The 20,528-nt window shown below is 46.9% G+C and overlaps 1 protein-coding gene across 8 annotated transcripts in view; it reads left to right on the top strand.

The window, feature by feature from the left end:
* The window catches only part of PAX7 (paired box 7), an 86,677-nt gene that overhangs the window by 60,897 nt on the left and 5,252 nt on the right, over positions 1-20,528 (top strand). For 4 of the 8 annotated variants that reach the window (XM_085509728.1, XM_015882285.3, XM_032448794.2 and 1 more), the window contains 2 exons: positions 12,933-12,998; positions 19,288-19,534. In XM_085509728.1, coding sequence (XP_085365854.1) covers positions 12,933-12,998; positions 19,288-19,534 — 313 coding nt within the window. The remainder of the gene's footprint in view (positions 1-12,932; positions 12,999-19,287; positions 19,535-20,528) is intronic. The other 4 variants (XM_085509729.1, XM_085509730.1, XM_032448797.2 and 1 more) reach the window with 1 other exon arrangement.

Raw genomic sequence — 20,528 nt, 5'->3', positions numbered from 1 at the left:
GGGGAACGCTCCCAATGGGGAATGGAGAAAGCAAAGGCTGCTGTCCGTCTGTCTATCCGTCCTTGAGCTCCGGAATGGCACAGAGCCCCTCGCTGCCTCCTCTCTGCCTCTCTCCCAGCTTCTCTTCCCCCTCTCCCTTCTTCCTCCCGCTCCTCTCCTGCCATTTGATGTGGAGGAGAGCTGTCTGCCACTCGCGCGTCTGTACCGAGAAGGGATCAGAAGTTGCAGCGAGCGCTCGGCGCCTCTCCTTTGATCCATGTCCTGAGGCCTGCTTGACAGCGAAAAAAAGCATGGAGACAAAACGACTCAGTCAAAGTGATTCCTGACAACTGTCTCCATGAGATAAGGAAGCTCTCTGTGTCTTGGTTTTTTTTTCCCTCTCTCTCTCTCTCTCCTTTTTTTTTTTTTTTTCTAATACCGCCTCTCTGCTTCCATAAGAAGTCACTTTAAACCAGAAGAGCTGAGCGGAGAGCAGCGCGAGCAGGGAGCGCCTGGCTGAGCTTTATCACATTTCCCGTCTCCGTTTCCATTCCTTTCCCCTTATATTTCTTTTCTTTATTTTTTAAACCCTCTTTTTTTTTTTTTTTCTTCCCATTTCCTCCTCCATGCCGTGTTACCCTGCTGCCTTACCCCGCTGCTGCTGCTAATTATGGTTTCAGAGAAAGCCCAGCACGTTTGTAGGTGACCAGGACATCATTCAGCTCAATCCCAACCAGAGGGAAATGCCTGCCTTCCCCACGAGGGGCTGGGGGGCAGATAGAAAGCCCTGTACACTATCTGACAATAAGCAATCCTTTTAGGGATCGGTGGCAGGCCTCATTAATAGCGAGGCATTATGCCCCGCTGGCCACTTAGAGATGTTCCCCTGCTGCTGAGCCCCAGATTTTCTTATTACTGCTTTATTTTTCTTGCCTGGTTCATGTCGGGCAGGGAAGTGCCCCTGCTTTCCCTCCAGGTTCCTCATAGGAATGCGTTTGCAAGGGCTCGGTGACACTAATCTCCATGGAAGGGATGTGCATGGGATGGATGCAAAAGGGACGTGGAGCTCCTTGGAGAGAGGCGGATGCTGAGGGAATGCTGGATCCAGATGTGGAGCTTGGAGAAACAGCTGTTCACTTTCCCATCCTCAACGTCATACAGATTAAGGTCTTCCTGAGGTGACAGCACCTCCAGTGAGGGGGTTTGGTGGTCACCAATAGGATGAGGGACCAACTCTGTGCTCCAGTGGGATACAATGATGGGGCTCATCCCTCTTCCCCGACACTCACTCTAATTAGGCTTTTGTTGTAGGTTTGCTCCAAAGTGAGACCCCATTAGCATGCAGGATTGAGGGGGTGGAATGGACGAGGGGGGACATGGAGGGGGAGTTTCCCTTCCCCCCCAGAACTGCACTGTGCTGCGCTGATAAACAGTAAATATCGGGGAACAGGATTTCCACATTATCTGAGCACGGCAGAAAATCAAAATTTCAGTCTAAATCCGAGGAGACGAGGCTCATAAGCTCCTCCAGCTGATACAGAAGCCGAGCCCAGCCAGCAAGGCTCAGGAGGCACAAAATAACATATTTTTTTTCATTCAAAAAGAAAAAAAGAAGGAAGAAAAAAAGAATGAATGAAAGAAAGAAAAAAAGAAATAGAAGAAAAGAAATAAAATAAGGAAGGAATAAGAGGAGAAAGCAAGAAATATGGAATGCAAGAAGGGGGAAGAGGTAACTCAGAGCATTGGAAATGAAGGGAATAAATAGGAAATAAATACCCGAGTGTATTGAGGACAGGGAGGGGGCTGGATACTGCCCATACAATGAACTTTCCAATCGACAGCTCTGGCTCTGCAGAGTGTTGCTTGGGGATCGACCTGTAGGACACTGACAGCTGCTGGAGGATGATGGCAAACCTTTAATTAGCGATTAGAGTGTGCAGCTGAGCACAAATCCAGCCCCGAATTAGGAGCCACATGGGGTCTCCCAGACCCTAAAAGCCAATGTAGGATTCAGCAGTTCTGTCTGATGGCTCTAATGGGGCCCTGGACTGTACATGCTGCTCTTTGCAGTTCCATGCCTTGCCCTGGCCCTGCAGCTATGCCCATCTGTAGAGTGCCGTCTCTCACATAGATGTTTTGGGGTCTGCGTTGCCTCCAGCTGGCTTCTAAGTATAAACTCTTTCCACGCTGTGTAGATCCAGATGAAATCTTCCTGGATTCTGTCGCAGTATGTAAGATGTCCCACTGTGTAAAATGTCCCATTTCATAAGAAAGACGTCCCAATGCTTCATACGTTGGCTCAGATCTTGTTGTGTGCTCTTTCTCTCTTCAGTATTGGGGCAGCTGGTGAAAGCTGGAGTATCTGCCCTTTCCCTTCTCATGGAGATAACCCAGAAGTTCTAAGGCTGAAGCCCAAAGTCCTAAAGCTGAAGATCAAACCAGAATTAACATAGTTGTGTTCACATCATCTGGCTCCAAGGTTGGAGTGACTGAGCCATTCTGCATCAGTTTATAATCTGGCCATGCATGTTAAAGAGCAATATTCTCTTAAAAAATTTACTATATGTTATTTGAAGATCCTTTGGCAGGTATGCAGGGCTCTCTTCTACTGTTGAGAAGGTGGAGCTTTGCCTTGGGTTTCATTGGCATGGCATTTTGGCCTCCACTAAGCACAGGAAAGGCAGATGGAGCACCAAAGTGTGCTGAACTGTCTGTGCCAATGTATAAGTTATATCTAATCCAAACCAAAACCCATCCAGGGGACACATAGAAAGGCATAGAGATATTTCACCCCAAATATTTCCAGCAGCTCTTGCTACCCATCCTGCATGGCATGGAGCCTCAGGAGGATCTTCCTCTTGCCTTGTTGGCCAAACCATGGCATAATCTGTTTATTCCCTCCTTGCATCCAAGTCTTTGCACCAGCTCTTCGTTTGAATTCTCCCACCAGTGCCAGAAGGTTACTGCTCCCTCCACCAGCTCTTTCTGCTTCCCCCATGGCTCATTACCCAGCTCCTGCCTCTCTCCCCTTGCTTTATTTCACCTGGGGTCTCAGAGCTGCAAGAGGGTTTCTCAAACCTCTCAAGAGCCGCAGGCTTGTCTGGAGGGCGAGAGGTCAAGTACTAGCAAGTGTTTCCATTTAGTTCCAGATACCAGCCTGACAGGTGGGTGCCTCTTGATTAATTCTCAGCTCCCCTAAATGATCCCATGGTCATGTGCCGTGGTCCTGTTCAAGTCTAGGTAAAGTTGGTAGGGGGGAAAGAGGAGAATATTTGAATGAATCATAGAATCTTTTGTGTTGGGAGGGATCCTTAAAGGTCATCTAGTCCAGCTCACCAAGGAAGAGGACAGACTCCTTAGTAGGGTCTGTTGTGATAGGAAAAGGGGAAATGGTTAACTAAAAGAGAGGAGGTTTAGACTGGATAAGGAAGAAGTTTTAATAGTAAGTGTGGTGAGGCATTGGCATGGGTTGCCCAGAGAGGTCATAGAAAGCCCCATAATTGGAGACACTGAAGGTCAGGCTAGATGGGGCTCTGATGGAGTTGTGGGTGTCCCTGCTCACTACAGGGGGTTGGAATAGATGGCCTTTAAGGGTCCCTTTCAACTCAAACCATTCTATGATTCTCCTGTTCAGGCCGTCATCATTTAAAGGTAGCAACTGGAGAATACTGCCCAAGTTCATTCTTCTTATCTACTACACTTCCATTGGAGGCAAAGTCATTTTATATTCTCAGTATGATAGAGAGATGGGAATCATCAGAAGATTAGTCAGACCTTGGAAAAGCTGAATCACTCTTTGATGATGATATGAACTATGGAGAGGTGCATTGGTTGCACTGGAACCTGCCATTTCATTGCCCAGCCTTAAGGAGTTCTCATACCCTCTTTCTCTCATTTCCTTTCATATACATTGGTTTATAAATGTCCAGAAATACTAGAATTCTCACAAGAATGTCACTGCACACATTCAAGTGTGCAGTGCATGGGAGGAGCAGGGAAGGACAAATTCAGCATCCTCTGAGTGTTGAGGAGGAAGAAAACATCCAGCAAATATGAGGTTTTGGGGGAAGCAGCCAGTGCCTGAGCAGTACATTTTTATTTTATATATTTATATATAGTATATAATATATATTTTGCTCAAGGACATGACTTACTGGTGGGTTGTTAGAGTTAAGGGAGTACTATGGTTAGATTGAGGTTGGACTTGGTGATCTTGAAGGTCTTTTTCAACCTGAGCAATTCTATGATTCTATTATATATATATATATAAAACCTTATTACTTTTTTTTTTCCTTGCTGCATCACTTGCTTATTCAAATACTGCCAATTTCACCGTGGATCTGATATCAGCTCCCCGCATCTCCCAGCCTCAGTACTTGGGTTATATACGAAGAGAGAGAGAGAGGGGGAAAAAAACTGCAAGCAAAATAAAAGCTGCTATCTGACAGAATCTCTCCTGGGGATCTCAGTTATTAAAAAAAAAATAGGAATCATTTTTCTCTTAGCTGGTGTTTGTTAAATGTGCAGGAGCCATAGGCAAATTTTTGCTAATTTTGTGCATGCTTTTATCATACTGTTGATTCACTGGCAGCTTTATCCTCCGATAAGTGGATTAGTTGTTGAGCTAAACAAAAAGGTGTTTGACAACCAGGAAGCTCTAAAGAACATATTTGTTTTCCAAATAATGGAGCTGTGTTTGTTGCTCAGTGCAGTGTGGGGTGTTGTTGTGAATTTCATTAGCCGAAAGGAATGGCCTCAAAGCTTTTCTCCCTTATACAAGGCAGTGGTTCAGTAGGAACGTCTCCATCCTATCAGTGGCAGGTTATTTGTGTTGATTTCCTTTGGTCTTGCATCTCAGCTTTGGAGTGATGGGAGAGATGTCAATGGGTTTGCATGTGGGGCATCTCTCATACCACCAGGCACAGGGAGCAGCAATCCCTGGGTTTTCTGTCTACATCTTTGGTTGGGTTAAACCATTCCTGCCCTTGTGAGCAACCTTACAGGTTTGTTTGTCTCCAGCCACAAGTTATTTCTGTTCCTCCAGCAACGAGGGGTAAGCAGCATGGGCTTGCTTGTTGGTTAGAAGAGCTTTATGGCTTATAATTAATCCTGATTTGTAGGACTGGGAGCTAAACTGAGGGCGCAAAGAGATAAATGGACCAAGTGGAAGAGAAAAGGGCTAAAATAATGAGCTTAGCTTTATCTAAGGCTTTCATCATAATATCTGAGCATCTCATCATCCTGGGAAGCGTTTCTTCTCCCTGTACCATGGGGATGGTTGTTATCTCCGAGACTAAGAACGGTGGCACGAGGGTTTTGTTCTGCTTAAATTTAGATGTGTAAGGTAGGAACCCCATTGCCCCTGACTTAGGGTGTAGTCTGTGCCCTTTGCTCTCACCCCAAAGGCTTTCTCTGTAGAAGTACTTCAACTTGTAGTAATCGTGTATCTATGGATTTTGGACATGGGCAGTAGGTGGACAGTTGGTCTGGATGGCCTTAGAGGTCTTTTCCAACCTTAATAACTCTATGATTCTCTGTGCAATTGCATGTTTATTTTATGGAGTCTCCCCCGCTCATACACTCACATCCCTTTGGCTGTATCATCAAAGCAACCTGGGACAGACAACCCAAAGGGCAGTTTGTCTGCCTGGCACTCCTCTGTGGGCTTTAATGCTGATGATGCAATGCCTTTTTTCCCTTGGTCATGTCTCAGCAGTCTCAGATGATGCACTATGCTGAGCCGTGCCCTAGGAGGGAGTGGGGTAGAAGTGCAGAATGCTTTGGGTCTTTATTTATATAAGGGCTAGAAGCATCAGCTCAGGCTCTTTGGAAATGAAGCATCTTTTAGCACCCTGATGCTGAGCCTTATGTTCTCCCATGTCCTTTTGAAATAGAGACAACCTTGGTGATAAGAAGAACATAATCCTACTGTTTGAAACAGATAGCTGCATCCCTCTTGACATTTTAGGACCCCACAGTGGTGGGAGGACAGCCAGCCAAGATATTCTCACCTCTCAGCTTTACTCACAAGATGACCAAACGTGAATCCACTGAAGTTTGTTCTCCCTTTGCAAGGGGCTTAAACCCCCCCACTGGTGGGGAGGGCGATGCGAGGAGGCAGCGATCCCCCAAAGAAAGTGGCTGCAGGGTTTCAGTATTGCGCTTGCAGCTCTGGCAGAGATTAAATGAGGGGAGGGAGGGAGGAAAGAAAGGGGGGAAAATGACAGTAGAAGAGCGAAAGGTCCCCAGCTGGCTGTTAGTGGCATCTGCACTCGGAGTCCAGACTCCAGCTGAGAGCTATTTCACTATTTATTTACATGTAATTATTGCTATGAGGTGCAGATATTAACACTGTCAAGAGCAATTTGCCCTGACATTTTTCACTTGCTCTGTTCCCTGACGTTTCGGGTTTGGTGGGATTTTTTTTTCTCCCTTCTCTCTCTCTCTCTTTTCTCTCTCTCCCTTCATCACTCTGCTTCAGTTTTGGCAGCTCAGGGTCCAGGCTTTTTAATCCAGAGCCCTTCGCAACTCATTAAACTTTGAAATTTAATTTTGCCCAGCGAGGAGCTGGGGCACATCTCCCACCCGCATCTCCCCCCCCCCCAGTGCTCTCACACCCGCCACCCATCCACAGCAGTTCAAGCATTTCCACTCTAAACAAACCAAATTTACCGGTTGCCGCGTTTTCAATTGGAATGCAATCTCCAGCATTAACCTTTGCTTTCGACGCTGCATTTAGAACACAGAGAAAGGTGCTCAACCGTTTATTAGGGGGGAGAGTTTTGAAGGAGTGTACGTAGAGGGGAGCAGGGGGAGAAAGCAAATGCAGAACAAATATTTTTTGAACCAGAGCTGTTATCGCCATGGAAATCACAACCCATTTCAGAAGGTGGGTTAGGACCAGTTACCACTTCCCACTTCTCTAAGCCCCATTTCTTTCCCTTCCCTTCCCTTCCCTTCCCTTCCCTTCCCTTCCCTTCCCTTCCCTTCCCTTCCCTTCCCTTCCCTTCCCTTCCCTTCCCTTCCCTTCCCTTCCCTTCCCTTCCCTTCCCTTCCCTTCCCTTCCCTTCCCTTCCCTTCCCTTCCCTTCCCTTCCCTTCCCTTCCCTTCCCTTCCCTTCCCTTCCCTTCCCTTCCCTTCCCTTCCCTTCCCTTCCCTTCTCCTCCTGCCTAAACCATCTGAATTCAATAGCTGGTGACACTTTAAATTAAGACTTCCGGCCTATACTCGAGCCCTGATTTAATGAGACAGTTGTTGTATGTCATCTAATAAATACCAATTGTGCATTAGGACTTATTTGCCAAGGAGGAGTGGTGATGTGACAAGCACAACTCACCACAGCCTGCTTTTTTTTTTCTCATCCAATATGGTGCTTGTAATCATTTAGCATTTGTTTAATACACGATGGAGCATATTCCTCCCTAGCAGAGCTCCACCGCCCACTGATTGCCCCTCTTGTCCTATAAACCAGAAGGAAAATGATGGGTGTACTCTAGTGTAGGGAAGAGAGTGTGTATTATGAATAAGGAAGAAGTAAATGCTGAGTATTTCTGCAGTGCCTGTGCAAGGCAAATTTCCAGAAGGCATTAATAATCCCCATTCCTCCATTTTCCCTGTTGCATCTTAGGCCATTTAGCTTTTGGGTGCTGGAGCAGGGTTGGCTCCTACTCTCTTTTGACTTTATATTGGAATAGAATCAGGAATATGAAGACTTAACCCTATTTTTTTCCCCCCTGAATTTGCTCTCTTGGAGTGAGAGTAGAAAGAGAGCCAAGCTTGGTGGGAGATAGCCATAGATATGCCATTTTGGGGCACTAGGATTTTATTTCTACTGTACAGTGGTGCCCATTCCTTGACCGTAGGACTTCCAGATCTCTGCAACACAAATATTCACCAATAAAAGTGGCTTCAGTTACACATCACCAAATCCCATGTCTGCATGATGCTCACCCTACAGCTGAATGGACAATTGAGGCCAGCAGGGACAAGGAGGCAACTGGGGACATCTTGGGAAGAGCAGAATGGTTCTGTTTCATTCAGCGCACTCTGGAGAATTTCTTTTGCTTTTATAAGCAAGGGCACAAAACTGTAAGGGGATATTTTATTTTAAACGTGGTTTTGCTACAAATTGCAAGGTTTTACCTTATTTTCATCTTCTTGAAATAAAAAACTTTGCATTTGCTCTTGCATCTCCCACCCCCTTTCCATTTCCATTTATGCTGTTTGAAAGTCAGTCTTTCATCTGAGAGAAAAGATTGCGTATCTTTTTAGTCCTATAACATTTTTCACCACTTCTCAGCCCTCTGCAGACCCCTGACGATGGGATGTGTAGCACAATGCAGGAGCCCAGCAGTGTGTTCATCTCTGCGGGCGGCATGTTGGAATGTGATCAGAGCCCAGCATGGGAACTCAACATTTTCTATTCTTAGCTCTTTCTCCCCATGTTTCTCTACTTATCACCTTTATGTGTGGGAATAGGAAGCTGTTCCCACCTGTATAAGGCTGTCTTATACCTTCCAGACCTATAGGGACACCCAACAGCATCTGATGGCACTGATGTTTTTGAGGTTCCTTCGGCTTGGGGATCTTCCCTCTCGGATGTGACTCTGGCCAGCCAATTCTGTGTCCTGATGGGACAGGGTCAGGATGCTTGGCTCTCAATGGGATTCAGGGGGCTCATAGCCTGGGCTCTCTAATTCATCATAGGATCATAGTTTGAGTTGGAAGGGACCCTCATGGCCATCTGGCCCAACACCCTTGCAGTGAATAAGGTCACCTGCAGCTCAACCAGGCGTTCAAAGCCCCTCCAGCCTGACCTTGGATGTCTGCAGGGATAACGCACCTCTCTGGGCAGCCTGTGCCAGTGTTTAGTTCATAGGGATTCACGCTGCCAGGTCTTTCTTCATGAAGAAGGATGTTTTTCCTCCACATAATGACCAGAGAACAGTAGGTAGTGTGGTATCTCTACGACCCAAATACACCCACAGAACTCAGTTACCAGCTGACACGTACATCAACTCCTGTTTTGTGCTTTTTAAGCCAATCCCAGAGTGTGACAAGGATGGGAAGACACAGGGCAAGCAGTTTTTCTAAGGCTCTAACCCACACACACCAACCTGAACCACCAGTGCCGTCGGCGCTGCTGGCCTTAATGCACGGTGAGATATGGCAGCTTGTTTGCACGGCTGTTAACCAGCCTCTCCCATCCCCTTCTTGTCACTGCCCAGTGCCTGCCACAGCCAATCTGCATCCTAATCTCCATCAATTAACGAGAAACACTTTCACCCCCTCACCCTCCATCACCTCCCATCCAGGCACCCACCCTGAAGCCTTGGATAAAGAGAGAAGAGCCCCCTAGCCTTGGCCCTCTCCCCCTTTACTTCCCACTAACTCAGCGCAACCAATTAGGCATCTGACACCCGTACTGGCTGACAAATTGTTTCTGTCATCTGCTTTCTGTCTTTCATTAAACGCGAGGCGGAGGGGGGAATCGGGAAGGGAAGGGGGGAGGCTGGGAGATGTGATCTCCCATGCTTAGCGAGGCCAGATACATTAATTACAAAACGGCCATTTGCAGCATGAAAATGCATTAATTAAATTTATGCAATCATTATCTTTAAATAGTCATATCTTTAAAATAATCAGCCCTTCCTGAGTCTTCCCTCTCCTCCGCTAAGTATCTCTAATCCCTTTTCCACCATTTATCTCTGGATCAGCAGCGCCTTGTGTGCTTTTAAACTTTTGCATGCAGGAGATGCCTTGAAAACTCTGCTCGAGCACTACGAGGTGTGATCCCCCCATCTCCCCTACTTGGCCGTGCAGCAAGGGGCACAGCTCAGCAATTTTGCCATTCTCTTGTTCTTCCAAACAAGGTATTCTCATAAGAGCCAGCTCAATCAGGAGTTGTGGGGTTGGGATATGAAGTGCGTTGGGTTGGTACAGCGAGCTGTGCCGTGGTTTATGTGATCCTTCAGTTAATGTGTGACTGTTCTCTTTTGGTTGAGGTTTAGTATTAATGAGGTATTGACCCTTCCCATTGGTGTAGACATAGTTTGGCCAGCAGTCCAACGGTGTATCTTTACTCTTTGCATTGGGTAATCATACAAACTGATTGAGTTTTGTGCAGGCATTGAGTGCAGAAATGCCAAAGCACTGGGGGAAGGGGTAATCCCAACCCCTGTTTAAGTAAGCACCTCTCACACTGTGGGGAAACGCTGGACCAAAAAGCTTTGAGAGAGAGCTGGAGGACTCCAAGAGGGATATTTATCTCAACTCAAATCCTTTAGGGTTTTCTTATCGCTTCTGGTTAAAGATTTTGTTCTGCTCTTTGTGCATCTGCATCGTTTCTAATAAATCCTACATGGCTTTTTTTTTTTCTTTTCCTCTATCTGCAATGCCTGGTGGGCTGATGTCCAATTAGACAGCAGCCCATGTGGTGCTGTTTGCATCCGAACCTCACGTTGTGTTCGTTGAGTTATTAGTTCAGGATTAAGGCCAGGTAGAATTTAGGGAGGATTTATCTGCAATGAGCTCAGGAACAGAAGCACAATGGAGTCCCTTTGACACCCCAGTCATCCCCAAACCCCCCAAAAAAGGGTGTTAGAAAGCCATAAGTTATTTGGATCCAGCCTGTAGGTGATCAACTTAATGTAAAGGTGATTATAAATAATGAATGCAAAGGGTTCCATTTTTCCTGGTCTGTCCCTGAAGATGGACATTTATGGAGAGAAAGGAGAAGGTTTACTATGGAAACAAGCAGGGTAGAGGTTGTCGAGGTAGAATGCCTTGGCAGTAAGGGTAATCCTGTAATTAAGGCACCGTCCTTAGCAAGTTGCTTGCTTTATCATCTCGTTTTTTCCTCCTATTTATTTGCAATACCGCTTCCAGTGGACCCCAAAGCCTGCATGGACATAACCCCATTGCCCAGAGCTCAAATCCTACAAGGGTTCTGAGCCTCATATTTGGCCAAAGCAAGGAGCTGCCTGCCTTTAGAAATACCACACTGCTCCCTAGCAGCGAAGAGAAGCCTAAGGGGAGAGCACATGTGTAGGGCTGCAGAAGGGTATTTCCTTGGATTCAGCTGTCATTGAGAATTCATCGCTGCAGTCCTGGACAGGATCAAGGTCTGGGTTGCTCATTCATTGGAGTGAGCTGAAAAGAGAAACTGAGGGAGAGCTGGGGGAGCAAACAAACAAGCAGAAGAGGAGCTGGGAGTAGGAAACAATTCTGATTGTTCCTTTCTCCCATTCTTCTGCCAGCTCAAGTTATTAAGTTTTCTATGCGAGCCTGGCTAGCACTGCACTTGCCGAACTTATCAGGGTTATTTCATCTCCCCATGACCTCTCCGTATTTATGATGGGAACCCTGGAGGCATTGGCTTTGCTTAACTGGTGTATCTTACACTGCAGTTAAGCTGGACCTTAACTGATTACAGCCCCTCGATTGATCAGAGAAAGAGGGAGGGGAAGAGAAAGAGGAGTCCTAGAACAGATACGCAGGACTATCAGTGCACCAAGCAGCTTCGCCCGAGGCTGGGATATGCCACTCGGGGGATTCTTTGTAGTGCAGCTCCTTTCACATTTATAGAGGCTCCCCTCCACTCTCCAAAAAGAGAGAGAAAAGCAGGCGAGGGGGAGGCATGGAGCGAGCTCAAAGGATCTCAGGAAATCTTGTTTCGAAGCAGTAAGGCAGCACCCGCACTCCATTACCAGTGTCCGCGGGGGGTTGTGATAGTGAGCGAGCACAGACTGGCTTAGCAAAGGGGAAATAAATATATAAAAGGAGGGAGAGAAGTGGGAGGGGAGGAGGGGGGAAAAGGGGACCTTTCTGTGGATTTGGGGCTGTCTTTGTTAGTCTCTGCTGATGTGGGGATGCTGAAGGGTGTTCAGGGAGAAATGGCTGGAGGTTTGTTGGGTGTTCCTTGATGTTTGGTGTATATTCTTGGTGTATATTCTTGCCATCATCATATCTCAGCCTACCCAGAACTGGATGAATAGGTGCCGAGTAAAAAAACACAAGGGATCACCAGCCCAACCCATTTCCAAAGCCAAACCTAACCTGAGTCCCTCGCAAGGCTTGGAAATGTTTAGGAATTCCTGTTTTCTATGGCTGTGCCTTTCTGCTCTCTCATCTTCAATGACTTTGTGAGTTTTAAAATGGCACGATCAAGATTTGTCTTCCTGCAATTAATGCCCAGAGATGCTCCATATCCCAACAAAGCAATTTCCCTATGGAGGATCCAGTCCCCAGTGCATTCACTTGGCCTTCATGTAGCTGGGAGTAAAACAGCATCAGGATAAGGTCTGCATAGGTAGCATCAGGTGAATAAAGATGTCAATGGTTAGTAAAGAACAAAGGCCTTTTTCAGAGGGAGATGGTCAGCAGTGCACAAAAATCAGCCCTTTCAGCAGTTTCAACATGGTAAGTCATGGCTGGCTTGAGTCTCACCCAGTTGTGGGAGGGGTTAGTCTTGATTTTGTTCATTAATGAAGCTGATTTCTGTAGAAATAGAAATATATTGGGATTCCCCTATACCTCAAACAGCTCGCACCGTCACAGTAGGTCTGTTTGTTTCCTCTGGTTATCCAGACTGTTAGAAGCTTTAGCATCTGCTTTCATGTAGGTGACAATAGAGTTTGGCTCCCAAGCACCAAGAGCAGTGGCTTGTGTCTCTGGATCAAGCAGTTTTTGATGTAATTCCCATTCAGAAATGCCTCCCCTCTTCCCTCCAAATTATACTTCTGCTACAATTTTCCTCATACCCATTATTGGATGTATAACCCTGTGGTGCTTCTGGTTTCCTTACAGTATTCCCACTGAAAGAAGAGCTCATTCCTCTTACCCAGACCATCCAGCCTTAAGCAATTTCTCTTACTGTTAGAGACCTTCCCATTCTTTTCTGTAGCTTAGAAACTTTTCTGTAGACCTTCTTCATAATTTGTACATCTCTACAGAAGCAGGGTGCCCAAAACAAGATGCAGTGCTCCAGGTGGAACCTCACCATAGCCTTGAACAATCAGGTAATAACTTCCCATCGCCTTTTTTTCCCCCTAATCCTCCCCTTGTGCAGCCTGCATTGGCCTGCTTTGCTGCAGCTCACCATTGCATCCCCGGCTCCATCTCACCACCAGCATCTCCCCAAGCCCTCTCCATCCTCATCAGTCAAGTGAACAGGGTCGTCTTAGGACATGATGCTCATCTCCATTTCACCCGCTGTGTCTTAGACTACGCTGAAACATCCTTCAGGTGTTTTAAGTCACTGAAAAGGCATTGATGGTATTTCTGGTTTTACTGTTCGCTGGCAACCATTGCTGATCGCTTTGAAGGGATCCGGCACGCTCTGTCCCATGCTTAGCAGGAAGGATCCAGGAACATCGTCTTCTGTTCTGGCTCTGCTTCTGACTCATGTGGTGTGGCCTTGGGCAAGTCTCAAGTTTCACTTGTCCCCATACGCTTTCCTCTGGAGTGGAAGAGGTTATGAAAATGGAACATCATTGCCCTGGAGCAGTCCTTTGCCATTAGTGGTGAATGGTTTTTTGTGGGGTATGGCCTTTTTGTCTGCTTCCATTCAAAGTAAATACACTGGTAGTGTTGGTTAGCAAACACTGGCACTACTCTTCACTCGCTTTGTAGGAAACACCAGTCAGAGCTCTTTCAAATCAATAGTATAACAATTAATTCCTGCAGCAAAACAAATGCTCCATTTAAATTAAGAGCTAAACTCCCATTTATCTCACTGGGTCGGCCTTTCGCTTTTCAAGTGCCATTTAAAAGACATTGCTGTGGTGGTGATGAGTTAATGGTTGGAATGGATGATCTTAGTGGTCTTTCCAACCTTCATGATCCTATGGCCAACCTTTAATCCCTGGGCTCTGAAATCTCCTAGGAACTGCCATTAGACTGAACAGATCAGATTTTTCTCTTAGGTGCAAATAGTATGAAGTTTCTTGGCTTGAATGCAAAAGCACATGTGGAGGGAACGCTTACTGGATTGGTTTGGCATTTTGAGGTACAGCTCAGCTGGATCCAGTGGTTTAGAAAATATTCAAAATTAATTACTTGGCTTTGTGAGTGCAGTGTTAGTGATTGCTACATAAGTCATTTTAGGCCTACCTAAGGGCATATTTGCATATATTTATCCTCCTTTCAAGTGAAGATCTTTGGGGAGCTATTTATCTCCTCCCAACTCTTTCTTCAACTCTCAGCAGTCCTACAGTCACCTCTTCGTTTTGTTCCCGTTTAATGTATGTATAGAATAATCAACTCTCCCTCTTCCCATGAAGTGAGAATGAATCCACGGAGATCAAACAGCATCGATGTGAGGAAAGGTTACCTTCTGCAAGAGGGAAGGTAAAGATTAGCTGAAAAGGCTGCCAGGGAAAGGTGGGAATATTAAAGCTGGGTCCCCACCAAGTAGCTCAGAACAGCATTGGAAGACAGAGCATCACCTGCCCAAAGCAGAAGATGCGAATGGTGGAGACCAACCCAATGGTGGAGACCTCATAGGGGAACTCACAGCAGACCAGCTGTCTGCTCCTTGTAGGCAGGAAAGCCAAGAGACCCATAGCCTTTCCCATCATGACTATCAGATATTCAGATATTCATTTCCCACTGACTGGTGTAAATATTGACACCACAGAGCCTACAAACAAACACATTCTTCGCAGCAGAAGTTCGTAGTGCTTTTGTCTGATTAGTATTAAATATTCAAGCCAGTTGTGCTTCCAGCCTTTCCCAAAGTTGAGGTTTTATACCCATTCCTAGGAAAACAGCACCACAGCTTCAGAAATACCCCTCACTGCCATGAGTCTCTGCTTTTCCCTCTTCACTCTGCGCTCCTTTGGGACCAGCTGGCAGCTCCTTTGGAGTTAACACCCTCCAGCTAGTTGCAGATGATTACGTCTTCCTTTTATTCACAACTTAGCCAGACTCAGCAGTTTCTAAATGCAGCATTATTTCTAAGGCAGCCTCTGATTTTGGATGCTTTACGCTTTGTCAGATCGGATGCCCAAAAACAGAGACAAGCAACACTGGGAGCCACTCTGGGAAATGGTGTTTGTAGACTTCCCCATCATTTTGGGATATTGGGATGTGATCTCTTCCAAGCATCTCTGCATCCTCCCAATTGTCTTGGGCTATTTACACACTGCATATGGTGGTGTTTCAAGGTGATGTCACCAATGGGCTGCTCTGGTTTATCCCATGACTTGACCAGGTCTACAGGGCAAGGGTTGGTCATCAAACTTCCCCAATGTCCCTTCCCTGACATGCGTTTGCTCTTCTCCATCTGAGCAGTATCTTGTCCCTATCATTGTTTGCCCCTTGAGTCCCTCCCGCCCCCATAACACACATAACCACCCCCCAGCCTCCAACCCTAAAATCTGAAGGCCTGATTGCACAGATTGAAGGCCCTAATTGCGCTTCCCTTCCCAAAGCCGCATTCGTTTATCATAAAGGGTGCACATTTCCCCTGCTACAGTTTCCACGGCCAGAGGCCCTGAGGGCCAGCTCAGAAATGGAGGGAATTAATTACATTTTTTTAACTCCCCTTCTTTTAAAGTATGGGAGAGAGTGATGAAACGTCCCGGGGGGGGTGTTGGGGAACAGGGGGAGATGAGGGTGGGGAGGGCGGCAGCAGCAGGAGGCTGGCTCTTTCATCCAGGAGGGTCTTTGTGTGGTAACCTTGGGCTCCCCAACACACCAAAGCCCCCTACCACTTTTCCCCTATGACAAATGACCTCCGGAAAGGGTAGGAGTGAGGCTGAAGGCTCCTAGTACCAGGGCTGTTATTGACTTAGTCTAAAGTACAAGCCCATGCAATGCCTGTGACTGATTTGGGACAGCAGCAGAGGTGAAGGAGATGGGGAAGGGGAGAGAGTCAGTCAACGAGAGGGAGGGGAAAGGGAAGGCTGTCAGTCACCGTGATGGACAGGGAGCAGATTTCCCTCCAGATAAAACCTTACAGATGTGAAGTGGGTATTGATTTTTAGTTAGTGATGATAATGCACCAAGAAGTAATAAATTATAAGAAAGCAAGGTCAGAAAGAAAAGGGGAGAAGGACGTGGCATTCTTGAGGAAGAGATTTCTCCAGATGCACCCGCACCTTCCTGAGTTCAAAAGTTGCCTGGAAAATGAGTTTATCCAGCTGAAACAAGAAGTCAGATAGTGCTGGCCAAGGTTTATCCATGCTGCAGAGCAGAGATGGAGCACAAAACTCTGCGTCGTTCTTGTTAGTCCCAACACCTTCATGTCCTGGGGTGGATTGGATGCAAACAGGGTCCTGGCGGGGCCCAGTCCCAAACTGTTCACAGCATGCCTAGAAAAGGCAAAAAGACAGATGTTCCCATGGTCGGCGGGGATGTTCTGGTGTAATATTGGCATCCTTATGTCTTGTTATGCATTTCCAGAGAGAAATTTTGTCTTTTTTTTTCAGAAAGGGGTCTCAGGATGGGAGGAATGGTCCTTCAGAAGTGTCACTCTCTCTGTAGGTGGATTCTGGAGGATTAGTATAGACCAGAAGCATCATGGCATGGCTCAGGTTAGCTGAGTCCCAGCTTAAGTGACTCACCTGAACCCTTCAGAGTCAGTAGCAGAGCCAGGTTTAGAAATCAGCCCTGATTCTGCCTGATTAAAGCCAATTACTCTCTTTAGTAACATTTCTGCGAGTGCATTCTCCCATCTCCCAGCTCCTGTGAGTGTGAAGAGTGTGAATCTGGGTTTCATTTACCAACACAGCTTTACATCCCGCTTTCTTTTTAAGAGGGCCTTTAGCGGAAGTGTTAATATGACTTCTACTTGCTTTAAGACCCTTTTATTTTTCCTGAGTAATATAAAGCAGCTGACTCTTTTAGGGGGAGATGGCCAGGAGGGAGAGCACCAGCAAACCCTCCCATCTCTGAGTAGTTCCAGTTGCACGTTGTTTTCTAGCAGATGATTTCTTCCTGCACCTGCAGAGGTTTGCAGTGCATGCAGCAAATCTGTAGCTCTGCAACTCAGAAAGGGAGCAGCAAAACAGCCCTGATTGGTGCTGCCTGTGCCAGAGCTTGCAAAACATAGCACAGAATTTCATATATCTGTATGCAGGGAGGATGTTTATTGTTTTAAACATCAGATTCGGTTCACAGATGAAAGGCAGTAGTGTCCTGTGGCTGCTGGAGATGTGAGCATCCCAGATGCCTATTGGGGCAGGCTGTGACACCTCCAGCCCTGATGCTTGGAGGGATATCTGCAGGGACTGAGGGGCAGAGGAGGGGGATTTGTGGCTGAACCAGATCAAAGTTCGTGACCCAGCTTTAGTGGAAGGTTACAAACAACTTTGCAGCTGGAAAACCAACGCTGGGGCAGCACTGCCACTGTTTCCCCATTGCCTAAGCACTGAGGCAGAGAGGTTTGCATTACACCCACCCTCACAGCTCTGCTCACATATTAATCCACTCTGTCTTGCATATTTAAATGCAATTTCCTCTCTTCATCCCCCTGCTGTCATGGGGCAGGGGATTCCACGGGCAAGTGGCTGCAGCTAAAAAACTTCATCTCAAGGCTTCATTGAGTTGAAGTGCCTGGAGGGCTGGAGGGGATTTAGGCTCAGATGGACAAAACAGCTCCATTGCTTTTTAGCTGGTGTGGACCAGCAGCAAACTAAGCTCAGTGCAGGCAGGAAAACTCAAAGGAGGGCAGGGTAAGTGAGCTCTGCTCACAAGTGCTTCTTGTCCAAAGCTCGCACCTCCATCTCTGCCCCAGTGTTAGACTGATTTTCCAGGCTTTTTAACTCCCCCTCCACAGGGGCCCAGCCAGCCCTGCTCCCAAATTCCCCCCCCCCAGACAAATTTGGGAAGGATCTCATGCCGGCAGAGTCAGGAGGTGGGATCCCATCAAGGCAAAGCGGCTTTGCGGGGCTCCGGAGCCCTTCCGGAGGGAGGAGAAGCTTTAGAAAGCAAAGGACAGTGCATCCCCTAAGCCCCAGTCCAGCAGGAAGGTGAGGGAGGAGGGGACAGAGATGAGGAGGAAGGGGACCCGGAGCTCTATACAACAACTCTTGTGTCCTTCCAGAGAATGGATGCTTCGCACAATAGCTCACCAGGCCGCTGGCGGGGGATAAAGGGCTCATTTTACCACTTGCCAGGCTCCAAATATTTCCAATTTGCCACTTTAATTGATGTCAATAAGGTTATGCTAAAGTTGGAGATTTTCAGCCATCCCAATGCTGCTATGGCCCCCCGAGGTGACGGGCTGTCCCCTCACCTCCCCCAGCACAAATTCAGTACCGCCGGTCCTACAAACTCCTCACACCCTTAACCAGGCACCCAGGGGTCACTTTGCTTGATTGCAGGAGGCAATTGCATTAAGGCATTATATCAGGATGGAGGCCTGTAGGCAGTGGTTTGCCCCACACTCACCCACAGGAACAAATCTGGCATTTTGGTGGGGAAAAAAAAACCCCAACCCCAACAAAACCAACAAAAACAGCGTAAATTCATCTGTTTCAGGTCTCAGAGCAGGAAGATAGCTGGTGTGCAAATTCAATTACATTCTAAAACTGAGCACTGTGCTGCAATGTGACCTGTCATCTTTGAACTCGTGGACATTTCAGGGTGAAGAGAACTTTGACATTTTTGTCCCTAAAGCAGAATCTGCATCAAAACCAGAATGTCTTGGGATCTCCATTAACCCACCCCCATGCAGACTTTCAATGGCAATAGCTGATGTCAGAGTCCCTTTAGGAAACCGTGGGTCTTGACTTGTGCATCCCTTGTGTTTTCCTTGGTTTATTCCCTTCTCTGGTGTTCAGTGGCATTGTTGGCAGGGCAGCAAAGTGTAACTGAAGGCTGAGTGTGCATGGAAGGAACCTCTCCATTATCCCTTAGGAAGGTCTTTCAAATAAGCTTTATGGGTGTCCAACATTTTGGCTTGCCTGGGCTGCATTGGGTGAAGAGGAATGGGTCTGGGTAGTATATATAACATATACAATACAGTTAAGATATATAAGTAACAAAACTTATTTTTATACAGATATATTTTTTTATTAAAACATTAAAAAAGAGGGCAACAGAAACATAAAACCAGTGGGTTGGATGTGTATGAAGGACATGCTATTGTGGGCATGGGTGATGGGGTGATGGTTGGACATGGTGATCTTTGTAGTCTTTTCCAACCTTGATGATTCAACGATCCTATGAAATAAAGCCTTAGAAACAGGGGAGCCAAAAATGAGGTCTGTTCTTACCAGGTGGAAGCAGCTTTCATTCTCCATCCTGGTAGACTGTTTCTCACCTACCCCTGCTGACACATTGCCTCCCATGTTTCCCCAGGTGATGAGCATCCTGAGCAACCCCAGTGGGGTTCCTCCGCAGCCCCAAGCTGACTTCTCCATCTCTCCTCTTCACGGTGGTCTGGACACCACCAACTCAATCTCTGCCAGCTGCAGCCAGCGGAGTGACTCCATCAAGTCTGTGGACAGCCTCCCGACCTCGCAGTCCTACTGTCCTCCCACCTACAGCACCACCAGCTACAGCGTGGACCCAGTGGCTGGCTACCAGTATGGGCAGTATGGACAAAGTAAGTGCTGGGTGGCCCCTGCACTGAGAACAGGGGAGGAGAAGAGGGATCTAAGAATGTGTGGGTGTTGTCATGGAGGGGATTGGGATGGAATTGGAAAGAAGTCCATCCACATAGAGAGAAAAATGGAATCTGATAGATGGAGATTGCTCCATATAGAGATTGCTCCCATCATCCTTGCAGTCCAATTCAAAAGTCCAAAATAAAATATTTTAGGCAAAACATTTCTGCTAGAAAATATAAAGAACAAGAACTCAGAATCGTAGAATGGCTTGGATTGGCAGGGACCTGAAAGATCATCCAGTTCCAACCCTTTCCTTCCTTCTCTCCAGTTTTTGCTTCTCCAAAAGCCCAACTGCTCAGCCAAGGGGATTTTAATACCATCCCTTAGTGATGCACAACTATGTATGTTGCTCCTTCCCCTGCCCTCTGTAGGGATAAGGGATGGTTCCATGCTCAGCTTCCCTTACAAAAGCCATAAGTCTGCCAACCAACCAGGCTGCAATCCTACTATAGCCAAAGCAAGGCTGGAATTGCAATCCTCAACCCTCAGCTCAGACCTGGAAGGCACTGCAACCCAGGGAAGGTCTGTTTCTCCTCCAGAAACCCTGCCAAAGGGCTCACCTGCTGGTGTTAAACTAATAATGAGTGTGGTGTTGTGAGAGGGTGATCTGCAGAGGGTTAAAGGTGCATCCTCTTCCTCCGGGAGCGCTCCTGCTTGCCCATAGCTTGTCCTCAGTGACCTTTCCTTCCATTTGGCTGTGGCTTTTTATTCCCCTCTCCGTCACAGCCCTTTAATGTCTTTAACTTCTCCAGCTAAATGAGAACCGGCTGTGGCGGCAGACGGGATCAATAGCAGCTTCCCCCCACCCCTCCTTTTTTTGTTTTTCGGGAGTTTGATCTGTGACCCCTTGACCTTCCCCTCGCTTCTGGATGTGAGGCTGGACACACGTGCTATTGATAAAAATCTTAAACAAATTCCAATACCATGTAT

The sequence above is a fragment of the Coturnix japonica genome, chromosome 9 (assembly GCF_054131305.1).
Source record: "Coturnix japonica strain WE chromosome 9, WE-NBRP24, whole genome shotgun sequence".
NCBI classification, from domain to species: Eukaryota; Metazoa; Chordata; class Aves; order Galliformes; family Phasianidae; genus Coturnix; species Coturnix japonica.
This window is presented reverse-complemented; position numbering and strand designations above follow the sequence as displayed.